Source organism: Rattus norvegicus, chromosome 4 (genome assembly GCF_021556685.1).
Source record: "Rattus norvegicus strain SHRSP/BbbUtx chromosome 4, alternate assembly SHRSP_T2T, whole genome shotgun sequence".
In the NCBI taxonomy this organism is placed as follows: domain Eukaryota; kingdom Metazoa; phylum Chordata; class Mammalia; order Rodentia; family Muridae; genus Rattus; species Rattus norvegicus.
Window position 1 is genome coordinate 13,417,875 of NC_141537.1, and position 12,676 is coordinate 13,430,550.

A 12,676-nucleotide genomic window follows, 5' to 3' on the forward strand; every position below is an offset into this window, starting at 1 on the left:
TCCATAAACACTATACCTTCAAATGTTCAAGTCCTTTATGCAAAAGGATCCAGTATTTGTATATAACCCACACACATTCTCTTACATACTTTAAATATCTCTGCATTAATTACTCTAATATGTAAAAATACGAACACTTTGCCAACAGTTGTTATGCTGCAGTGTTTAGGGCTGATAAAAGTCTGTATTTCTGTACAACGTGTGTAAGTCCTGGAGATCAAACCTAGGGCCTCACGTATGCAGAGCACACGCCAACTCCTAAGCTGGAACTCCATTGCCCTCCAAGTATGTCTGACTTGAGGTTGGCTGAGTCCACTGCCGGAAACTGCGCGTGTGGAATGACAACCATACTCTCGCAGGCCAGTGCTGCTGGCTTCTCCCACCCCATGTATCTGTGATATTAAAGTTGTCACATCCCTCTTGGTGCTGAAAAAAATCACTTGATTGCACGAATAAACAAACATTTACCCAATGTAATTTGGGTGGTTTATGCTTTGGGGGCTATTGTAAATAAAACTACTATGAATAATGCAGATAAGGGCTTTATTTATTTATTTATTTATTTATTTATTTTAGTGTGTCTTAAAAATCTAGAATTGGAGGCTAGAGAGACGACAGTTCAGCGGTTAAAAGCCAATACTGTTATTCCAGAAGACCCAAGTTTAGTTCCCAGCACCATGCAGAGTAAATCACACCTACTCTACCTACAAGAACCCAATAGCCCCATGGCCCCTGCACTAATTTGCATACAACCTTATACAAACACACATTTGCAGATAATTTAAAATAAATCTTTTTTAAAAATCTAGAAGTGAAATGGCTCAGTCACATGGAGTGTGTTTAAGTTTTAAGAAACTGTCAGTTTTCCAACAGGACTTGCAACCATTTTGTATTCTGATAAAATATTAAAGTTCCACTTGTTTTTCATTCCAGCCAACCCTCGGGATAGTCTTTCTAATTTTGGGTTTTCTTGTAATTATGTAGAAGTATCTTTAGAATGCATTTCCCTGATAACTAAAAATGCTGCTGATTTAGTGTGTGTGTGTAGCAATAGTTTTCCTCCACAGGCAGTTGTATTGTTCTGTAATACATTGTGGGCCTCTTTCTAATATTGGTGTGTTTTTCCCTGTCCTTTTGCACTAGTTATGAAATTTATGTGTAGCAGACACTACGTACGTTATCTTTTATTCTTAGCAATACTCTACCATTGTTCTTATTTTGTATATAAGAAAGTTTAAACAAATGGTTCAAAGATTCTGCCAACGTCTCAAAACTCAGAAATAGTCGAGTCAATGTCTCCTGACCATTTTTTTTCAGAACCCCAAAGCCCTTTCTTTGAACACGAATTTTCTTATTCCTATACATTCTTTAATTTCAAGGCTCTTCAAACATCTTGCTTCCAGGTGCCCTATAAATAAGTACACGTGTAAAGATAGCGTTATTTTTTACTCTAAATGCCCTCATTAGCACTCTAATACTTCTACATCTAGTTTCAAGTTTGCAAAGACAAATTATTCTTATTCAGTCCTGCCGAGGTCCCACTGCCCACTTTCTCGCCAGAGGAAAGCCTCGGGGTTTTTTTTTTTTTTTTTTTTTTTTTTTTAAGAATACTCGTTTCTCTCGATACTTTTACGTGTGCGGCTTTCTGGAGGGAACTGAAGCCGTCGAAAGAAGGCAGTGAGATGCCCCCAGGACTCCTCCCTGCCCTTCAGCCAGTCCTCGGGGTAGTTAGCGGGAAAGCGCAGGCTGGAACCTGTAGTCTTAACTAGACACCGGGCGCCGACCACTGAGAACCAACACTGGGGAGACTAGAGCGGCCCACGTTGTCGCGCTGCTCGGACGTCATTCGACGGCGCCGGCTCCGCCCCTAGTCCAGGCTACGGGCAGGAACGCTTGCAGTTGGTCTACGAGAACTACGCTGAATGAGCGGCGCCGGTCTGACCGGCGGCCAACTACTCTGCAGTATCAGGTGGTGCTCGCCAAAATGTCTCACTTGGAGAGCATGGTGCTCTGTCGAGAGGCCCAAGTGTCCACTTTGCAGTCCCTGTTTGGAGAGGTATTGTAGTCAGATTGCTTCCCAAATTCCAGAGGCGAACGCGTCCTCGATCTGTTCCGTTTGGGGGGAATACTGTGTGAATTTCTAGACAGTAGGCTACCCTTTTACGTTAAGATGGAGATGCTGTAGGACTGCCCCTCACTTACCCAAAGAAACTTCTCAGTCCATTTCAAAGGACACTGTAGAGGAAGATCTGGCCTTCTCAACAGGACGTTGGCTAGGAAGTGGCCTTTTTTACTTGGATCATACTTTGGAGATTATGTGAGCCCCAACTGCAGCTGCTGCTGAACAGGGTTAAGTTACGAAGTCTGTTTGAGTGTTTATTAAACGCAAGTTCGTCCCTTGTAGTGAGGGCTAAATTGAGTTAGATACAGAGAGGTGGTTGGCTTCAAGGCCAATTAGGGTAATGCTGTGTTTTAGCCTTTAAAACCTGCAGCTTTTCCAGGATTATAAAAGCCAGAAGTCTCGCTTGGGTTTCTTTCCCTGCCTTCCAGATGAGATGATTTAGAGGGGAGAGGTTATCCTCTGAAATGAGCACAGCTAGGGAGGGATTCCTTTTCACAGGCTGGGGTAGCATTCATTTTCTCATCTGCCTTGCGTTGTATCCATTAATTAGAATTGATTGCACTTGGTCTTATCTACACGTAGCCATTTAGTGTTTGCTTTTACAAATGTACTTCATCCAGCCGAGTTTCGGATGCGAGTCTGAGGTGACAGGTGAAATACTCATGGACAAGTACTTTCCCATCTCAAAGGAATCCTGTTAGTTAATTCCAGGGCTCAGCTGCATCTGTAGTTTCCAATTACAATGCTTTCAATTATAGTTACCTATATTAGTTGAAATATATACCTGTTTACCCTTTGTACATTTCTTCTGTGGACTTGATAAACCCAGGCTACTCCTCACAAAGAGGAGTACTTTATTAGCAAATAAGGATAGGTAGTGCCGATTAGCAGTGGATCATATCAAAGGTTTCACCTTTGCTCTTACTTCAACTTGTGCTTAACAGAAATAAGATGTTTTTCTTCAAGGATGTTTGCATGTGGAAAATACAAAGACCCACTATAGCAAATCACTACAGAAGAAAAAAAAAACTAGCTATGATCTTAAAAGATTAATTCATATGTTTAGCAAGTGTGTATTTTCTGAGCACCTTCTCTGTGTATGGCACTGTGCCGGATCCTGTCTTGTGGCAGACACTGGGGAGTTTTATGAAGAGGAAAAGTTAAGCAACAGTGGTGGAAGAGTTCATTTTAACCCTTGATAATAATGTAAAAGTTGTTAAAAAGGGGGACCGTGCTGGTTAGTTTTGTCCTCAGCTTGACACTCTTAAAGTTATCTGGGAAGGGAACCTAGTTGAAAAGATGCCTCCAACCTGTAGTCTGTAGGGCATGTTCTTGATGAGTGATTGACGTGGGAAGGCCCAGCCCACTGGGGATGGTGCCACCCCTGGGAAGGTAGTTTGTGTGGTGAAGAAAGCAATCTGAACAAGTCAATAAGACACCTTCCTTCGTGGCCTCTGCTTCAGTTTCTCACCTCAAATTCCTGCCCCAACATTCCTTCACGATGAACTCTAACTGTAAGCTGAAGTAAACCCTTTCCTCCCCAGGTTGCTTTTGATCATACTATGATCACAGTAAGAGAAGCCTGTTAGGGCAGGGAGTGCTATATTAGGCACCAAATAGTAGCTGTAGACAAGTGTGATGGGATTCTAGAACAACAGATTTCATCCAGCTTTGAAAAAGAAAAAACTGTTGAAGACTGTCAGGAAGTTCCTTTTTGCTTATGAAATGATACCTGAAATTATTTCTAAATTTTATGTCTCCCCAGTAGATTTTGAACCCATCAGAGTCTACCCTGTCCTGGTATCTGTGCTGCTCAGTAGCTTATTATTGTACAAGGTAACAATAATAAGGGAGCCCACTTAAAGTTGAATTTCAGTTCAGAATATTAAGAACTTAGATGTATACACTACACCACTGAAATAACTTGGATTTAGGATTATACTCTACCAATAAAACTTTCCTACAGGTTGGTGAACATTCACTTCTGGTTTTAGACGGACAGAACCTTGTCTTTTCTTTCCTAGAGAGAGCACTTCAGCTTTCCGTCCATCTTCATTTATGGACACACTGCCAGTGGGAAGACCTATGTGACACAGACATTGTTGAAAACTTTAGAGGTAAGAATAACCCTAGCACTGACGTTAGTGGACCTTTATTCCTAAGTTGCTAGAGACGGAATGAATCTAGACAATTTACTCCAGTTTACCCTTCTCTAGAGGATCTTCTGCATAAAGCATTTTTGTCCAAATTTTGTTGGGATATTTTCAATGAGTATAAATTTCAGAACCTATTAGTTACTAAATAACTTAAAACTTTGATATTAAAAAGTTTCAAGTTGAAGCAAATTTTTTTCTTTTGTTGCCTGGTAGTTGGGTACACAAGTAATAGCTTCTTTTAAAAATATTAGAATTTGGTTTTTAACATGATAAAATGTTTCTTTTTCGCTACTTGTAATACTGATTCTGGTAATTCTTACTTTTCACACCTGTAAAACTGTACATTCCTCCTCTTTCCATATTTCCTATTTGAATGTGACTGAGTTTTTTTAAATACTTTTTTCTTATCCTCATTCATGCAGTTAGCAATCTAATAACTACATCCCATTGTAAAGTCATGACTTCGACTGTATTTACTCCTGTCCATTGCTACCTCAGTTTCACATACCATTGTTTTCTCCAAGGATTTCTGCATTCTCCTCATTACAATCTATTCTTCATCTTGTAACCCATTCATACAAGTATTCCCATCATCTTCAGAGCAATATTCAGGTGATTTGCCCAATGTAGAGTCTTGTAGACTCATGCTTTCTTCTGGATTCACCACCCAGTGCCTTCTCTGTCTGCAAAGGAGGGAGAGTAGGGGCAACCCTTGGGATTGTTCTGAGAGTAAATGTTAGCCCATGAAAAGTGAGTTACAGTTTAGTATTGTAGGCAGTTATAGGCGTTCTTAGATGCTGTTTGTGGATATTGCCATACACCTGTTTCTGTCAAATCGTCAGGAAGCAGTGTCTGTTTGAGCAGGTTTGGCTGTGACCTGTAGCAAGTGCATACACAGAAGCAGATGTGCAGACCACAGCTTCCAGCTGCTAACTCTGGTCCTGCCTCAGCTCCAGGATGCATGTTTAAGATGGCCTGATGAGTGGCTCTGTGCAGTTGCTGCCCTGTTTTAGACTTTGCCCTATGTTGCTCCCACTCCTTGGCTGAAGCTCCTCTGCGTACCTGCTCTCTCCTAGTGTCCTCTGGATTGACAAATGTTTGTTTAGCCAGTCTCTCTCTTCTATTTCTCGGGGAAGTGCTTCAGAACATCCAGTGCTGTGCTAAAATGGCCCGTGTGTGGCTGTAGCACTGTTGACTTCATTGTATCACAGTATTTATCTTTACTGTGATTGTGTGTGTGTGTGTGTGTGTGTGTGTGTGTGTGTGTGTGTGTGAATATGTGTGTTGGATGTAATTTTTTTATATATTGTTCCTGCAAGCACAGTGCTTGGCACATTTTAAGGTTTAGATATTAGTCTTTGATTCCAAAGAAAACTGGCATTTTAAACACACAGGAGCCTGAGTTTCATATCTGACCTCAGAATCTGAATATATAAGGCCTTTGGTTTGTATATTTAAAAACTCGCATTTGAAAACTTGTCTATAAAGTATCCAGAAGATAAATGTTGAATAAAAGCATCCAGTGAGCAAGTTTTATATTTAAGGGATGTATTATGTTTTTAATACTTTATTATTTTTTGCAGTCAATTAATCAGTGTAAGAAAGGATTATTTCTTTTTCTGTTATAGCTACTCAAATACATGCTTAGAAAATATTGTTGTTATTTAAGTCAAAAACAGCACAAAAATAAGTAAGATACTCATTCTTAATAGACATTGAGTGTTCTACATAAGTAAGATATTCATTCTTAATAGACATTAATAAGTAAGTAATTAATAATAAGTAAGATACTCATTCTTAATAGACATTGAGTGTTCTACATAAGGAAGTGAACGTGAAAGCAAATGTTGGTTGTATCTTCCTAGTAAAGGAAGGTAGCACACTGGTAAGTAAAACTCCTCTAGTAGATAAGATTCTCTAGTAACTAAAGTTCTCACTGGGAATTTAACATTCAAAATTAGTTAGGTTTCTTTATAATGATATTTTGAGAGAAAAATACAAGTTTACTTTGGGTGCTAGAGGAGAACAAACAAAAAACTCAATCACGGAAGTAAGTGTAAGGGACTATCTACAAAGTGAGGAAGTTTCAAGGGACTCAAGGGACCGTAGTTCATCATGGCCTTTATCACCGCATACCTCAAGGAGCCTTAAGTTGCCAAAACTTGGCAAGACTAATAGCCTTAGAACAGGTGTCCTCAGTGGGAGTGCTGGCCTTTGCAGCAGAATGTAGACACGGAAATACTGAGCTGCTTCTCTAACAGCTCTGCTTCAGTGCCTCGCTGCTCCTTCCTGCGACCTCTCCAACCAGGGCCTGATGGTGTTCTTTCCATGGCCGGGTTCCTGGGCACAGAGTACAGAGAACCATCAGATGTAGATTAGCGGAAATTAGAGGCTGTCCAACAGAAACTTGGTTGTGTATGTTTTGTTTACCCTGGTTTGGTTTTTGTTTTCAGCTCCCACATGCCTTTGTGAATTGTGTTGAATGTTTTACTTCAAGGCTACTTTTGGAACAAATTTTAAACAAGCTGAGTCATCTTAGTTCTTCAGAGGCAGAGTGTTCTACAGAAACGACTTGTGAAACATTTAATGACTTTGTCCGGTTGTTTAAGCAAGTGACCAGTGCTGAACATCTCAAGGATCAGACTGTGTATATTGTAAGTAATTTAAGGTGATTATAACATCTTTAATCTGAAAACTGAATAGATACACTTCCATATATTTATTGAGTCTTTGTTTGTATAGTGCTCTGTGGAAGGTGCTTTAGTAATAGAAAATGTGTCAGAAGCTGCTGTTCAAAGGGAGCATTGCCTGACAGAAGAATCCTAATACACACTCACATAAGACAGCATGCAGACTGTAATAAGTGCCCTGGTGTGCAAAGTACTAATGCTCTGATGCTGTACGACTTCAGGAATGTTGAGGTTTGAGACAGACCAAGGAGAATGAGTAAGGCTATAAGTTACTTTTCTCATTGTTGGGACCAAGTACCAGACAAAGGCAGCTTCAGGGAGGACAACTTGGTTTAGCTTTAGTGGTCCAGCATGGAGATTTTACTGTGGAGTGGTGAGCGTATAGGCATGATGTAAAGCTATGGGACTGGATTAAGTTACTAATACAGGTCGCTCTAATACAGATGAGCCTTGGACCCGAGTCCTGTGGCTTTGCATGTGTTTATGTGAACATTCCAGTATTCCCAGAATGAGAGATAAGAAGGAACAGACATGAACACTGAGAAGTTAGTGAGTGCTAGGTCTATACACCAGGTTACATTTGTGGCTCAGGCTTTAGTAACAGCAATAAAAACAGAAGGAATCTGCTTTAAATGTGCAGAGATAGGACACTGGAGGAATGAATGACCACAAAACTCTTTCTCCATAACAGATCCTAATGCCTTAAGACAGTCTGTCCCCAGTGTCACAAAGGTTTCCACTGGAGAAAAGATTGCACCTCCCTATATGATAAAGATGGCAGACCACCAAAGCCTTTAGACTTAGGAGGGCACAGCCCTCCGCCCAACAGCTCCTACTCACAAAGAGCCATCAAAACAGATAACAAGCCATCACGACCTCCTCAACAGATAAGACTGGTACCGGCCCTGCATTTACCAGCTCTCAGTTCCAAACTTTCTACTCACAATAAAAAATTGCCCACTCGGGGCTGGGGAGTTAGCTCAGTGGTAGAGCGCTTACCTAGGAAGCGCAAGGCCCTGGGTTCGGTCCCCAGCTCCGAAAAAAAGAACCAAAAAAAAAAAAAAAATTGCCCACTCTAGAGGGATTCCCCACAACCCTCAAGGCCAAAAAGACATGTGCAGTGTCTTAGGAGCTTTGCCAGGCCGTCCCTTTCCTGCTCCCTTAGCCAAGAGAGCGCTTTCTTGTTGGGGTTCTTTTGGTGTGCACCCACTGGTTTTTCTTCATTGCTGGCAACTTCAGAACTTGTCAGAAATATGTGAGACAATACCACAAGCCAGGGGATGAGAAAATACTCTAATGTGAGCTCTGCTTTTTCTCCAGGTTTCAATATTCACTGTTCTTAGTTTGATTTAGCAATTAAGACAAAACACATCTTTTCTGTCAGAAGAGAAAGTCTGTTTTTTATTTTAAAATTTATTTTACATGTATGGATATTTTGCCAGCATGTATGTCCGTGTACCACACACGTGCTCTGAGCCTGCAGAGGTCAGAAGAGAATATTGTATCCCCTGGAACTAAAGTTACAGATGGTTGTGAGCTTTCCCGTGGGTGCTGGGAGTTCAACCCAGGTCCTCTGGAAGAGCAGCTCTTAACTGGGGAGCCATCTTTCTAGCCCCAAGTCAGTTTTTAAATTTTTAATGCAAATGCTAGTAAAGAATGCAGTGACTACTAATAATTACCACCATTTCTTTGATGGATGCTAAGGTGACTCTTGTTTAACTCACTGTTGCTTTTATACCAACAGTGCAAATGTTTAAACATGATGAAAAAGGGAGATAGCATTTTAGTATTATAAAAGTAGTTTCCTAATGTAAGAACCAAATGCGGGCCATCTCTGTAGAGGTTGAAGTGTCTACATATATAGAAGTTGTCTTAGAGAGGCCTGGAGCCTCTCCCTATCTTCAGCAGTGTTAAAATCCCAGTCAGGTCGAGTCAAAGGACTGGAAACTGAGGGGTTTTGTTTTTGTTTTTGTTTTTTTCTAGTAACTGACTTGTCAGCTTGCCTGAATTTGCCCTGTTCTTAGGCCTAGTCTCTTAAACTGCCAATTTGAAACCTGTCATGGAATCAACCTATCCTTCTCAATTAGATTTAAGGCCTATTTTTGAGGAGGAAACTATACTCCAATCTTGGTCAGAACCTGTGGCTGAAGAAGTCATAGGCATTGTGGTAAAAATATAAAAGGCGGAACTGGTTCCTGTGAGTACCCTGGTGGTTGTGCTCTCTCGGAGTTCTGGCTTCTGCTGGCCATTTGAACTAGCACTAATTCATCTCAGATTAGTATCACTCCCCGCAGACCTCTGCTAGCCGTGAACTCTCTGGTTCCAGCCACCCAGTAAAATCAAGACTCAACAAACTGTAACCCAACAATCAGATTTACATGTTAAATTCTCAATCCACAGTACATCCACACAAATCGGCTCCACGCTGCCCCCATCTCCTCTCTGACCTGCTGTCCTTGAGCCATTCCAAGCCCCCACCCTGTCAGCCTCCCCGGCCTCACTCACAGCTCTCTTGGCTGGTTTCCACCATACCAGACATGCACATCTCAGTTAGGTGGCAGGCCCGGTACATCCGGCCACTATACACTCTCTTGAATTCAATTAAGACACCACATGAAAAAACACATCACACAATATCTTCTGATCTAATTACTGAGATATAATTTGCCCATCTAGACAACATAGAATCCTGTACACATCCGTCTCTTAAGAATAGTTATAACAACCTGTAAATGTGCAGAGAGGAATCTTAACGCTACACCACGTTCTCTCGGCTGCCTCCCTCCTCCTCGCCTCTGCCCCCTCAGCTTCTCTAAAACTTTTCTCCCGCCCATCCTTCCTTCTTGTCCAATGACAGGCCTCGTTCTATTCCGTACCTGCCTTCACCTTGGTAATGACATCAACCTACACATAGGCCCAAAGGGAGAACCTGTTACTGTTTCTTTGCTAAATGGACATAATATCAAACTGCCGTCTGAGTACTTGTCTTTATAGGTCAGATTGGTACAGCTGAGAGCTCATTAGAGGTTTCCTAAATAGGATATCTGTATGGTACTGCCTCCATACAAAGCTCAGAGACAGTGGAACTGGGGGGGAGATTGTAAGAGCCAGAGGTTGGGAAAGCCAGGACAAAGCAGTGTCTTCTGGACATGACAGCCGTTGAAATCATGAACTAACAGCAGCTTAGTAGCAGTAGCAGTAAGTAACAGCTTAATCTTGTCTGCACAAGATTGAGCTAGTCAGCATTCCATCATGAGGTCCCTGTCCGTAATTGGGGAGGTAATGGCAGTTGATGACTGCTAAGGGAGGAAGAGTTAGTTTTCTTCAAGGCTGTGGCCCCTGGTAGGTCGCCCATGCTCCAGTGGATGACCTCATAGTCATGAGTAACGGGCAGCACTAACTGGACTCAGCTACTTAAAAGGAACAAGGGAAAGCAACATGAAGTTTTGCAGGACGGGGGTAGCTGGCCGTCCAGGAGGAGTTTGAGAAGTGTGGGAGGCCATGGTGAAAATATATTGTGTACCAAGTTCTCAAAGAGTTAACTGGGAAACTTAATGAGTTAAATGAATAGACACATTAGAGAAATAATTAAAAATCATTGAACTCCAATTCATTGGTTACCTTGAGAAAGTAATTTACTGCACTACACTGTAGGCAAGTAATAGGCCCAAGAAGATACTGAGTCCTAATTTCTGAACCCTGAAATGCTACTTTGCTTGGAAAAAGAAAGGGTCTTTACACATGACGTTAAGTGAAGGATCCTAAAGTGAGGAGATTACCCAGATTATCTGGGAGGAAAGCAGACTCTGTTCCTAAATGTCAGAGGGTCAGAGGGACCCTGAGTGCACACACAGGTGGACAGGACCAGACTGCCAAAGCTGTAGCAGATCAGTCAGAAGTGCAAGGATGCTTATTTGCCTTTAAGATTGGTGTGTCGGAGGGAACAAGCCACAGCATTCCAGGACCACAGCCGTCTGCACCAGGCTACCAGAGCTGCAAAGGATAGACAGTGAGTTCTCTCGGGAGCCACCGGAGATGTCATTGTGATGCTCAGTGAGAGGGTCTTAAGGGTTTTGACTTTTAAGAACTGTGAAAAAATAAATGTTAAGCCTTTAGGTCTGTAGTAATAATACAAAACCAAAAACAGCACAAACTCAAAAAAATTAGTAATTGGTAAAATCGAGTATTTTTCCTTTTGTTCTATGTGAACTCATACACTCGTGAATCCTTAATCACCCATGATACTGATGTGACTTTTTGGGACAAGTATGGAGAAGTTTGATTATTATCATTAAATTTTTAAATGTATGATACTGTGGCTGGTTATATTTTTTAAAAGAGCACCCCTGACCTCCCTAGTCAGTCTTAGTAGTTGTTAATGTGACCAAACTCATCACCATTTTGCCGTTCTGTAGTAGGACATGACCCATGAGTGCTCACCGTGTCTGTCTAGCGTCTGTTTTAGAGAAACGTCACAACACAGGCACTGTAGTGCTGAACGAAGCCCAGCCTTTGGACTATCCAGCAGTTTAAACGTCACACAGCATGTGTAGCTGTAAAGTTTAATCAAGAAAACTGATGAATTTTAGTATTTCTGTCTTTGCTGGGTAATAAGGACTTGTAGGGTTTTTTGTGTTTTTGTTTTTTTGAGTGGGAAAATAGAGTCAGAACTTCACACCATGTGTTGGGTAGAACAATTAGAGAACGGCCTTTTAAATGCAGCAATGACATGTTTTCTCTTTGAATATTTAGATTAAAATATGCTATTAATAACCTGGTTTTAGCTTAATCTATTCAAAATATCTTTTTACAAATAATAGCTCTTTGGAAGTAAATTCAAATTTACTTTAAAAAGTTACAGGGTTTTTAAAAAAATCTTACAATGTGTCATGCTTTATAAAATAATGCGTTGATTTTCATGTAGACATCTCTTTTTAAAGGTTCTGGATAAAGCTGACTATCTGAGAGACATGGAAGCAAATCTCTTGCCTGGGTTTCTTAGGCTGCAAGAGTTGGTGAGTAATAAATGGGAGTGGCTTTCCCTCAGCATAGGTCGGGTCTGTTCCCCTCCCAGCTGTACTGTTCTGCTTCTCTGTCACAGTGCAGTTCCCCTCCCAGCGGGCTGTACTGTCCTGCTTCTCTGTCACAGTGCAGTTCCCCACCCAGCTGTACTGTCCTGCTTCTCTGTCACAGTGCCGTTCAGTTTTTCCACAGTAATATTAGTTTATGACTTGATAGACTTACTAAATTATTTTAACTTTTCATTTTCAGTTATAAAGTTAACTTTTATCTGTTAAAGAATTTTAAGTACTCATTAATGAGAGAAGGATAGACATTGGATTTTATAATAATTCGTAAATATCCTTTCATTTGAACCTACCAAAGTTATGCTGTGTCTGTTCTGATCATCTGGATCTCGTCCTCCAGCACCCCCTGGGCCACCATGCAGCTCTCCCCTTTACTGTGTGTTATCACTGGACAGTTGTAACGCAGCCAGAATGTCATGGCCTAAGGCAGAAATAGCAGGAAAGAGTCAATAAGCATATGCATCAGGTAACAGAGTAGTTATCACAGGGGAGAAGCACAAATATTTGAATAATTTGAGAAAGATTGATGAGAGAATTCAGTCTTTACCAGTGTCCATATAGGAGTGCCAGATTCAGCATAGTTATGCGTATTCCTGTTGGGGTTTTATTCACAGACAGCAG

General features: G+C 41.2%; 1 protein-coding gene across 3 annotated transcripts in view; it reads left to right on the forward strand.

Moving 5' to 3' along the window:
* The first annotated feature begins 1,869 nt into the window (after positions 1-1,869).
* Positions 1,870-12,676, forward strand: part of Orc5 (origin recognition complex, subunit 5) — a 64,378-nt gene continuing 53,571 nt past the window's right edge. For 2 of the 3 annotated variants that reach the window (XM_087657955.1, XM_087657956.1), the window contains exons 1-4: positions 1,870-2,056; positions 4,147-4,239; positions 6,732-6,932; positions 11,909-11,983. In XM_087657955.1, coding sequence (XP_087514081.1) covers positions 1,985-2,056; positions 4,147-4,239; positions 6,732-6,932; positions 11,909-11,983 — 441 coding nt within the window. In that variant the 5' untranslated portion in view covers positions 1,870-1,984. 3 annotated transcript variants of the gene reach the window in all.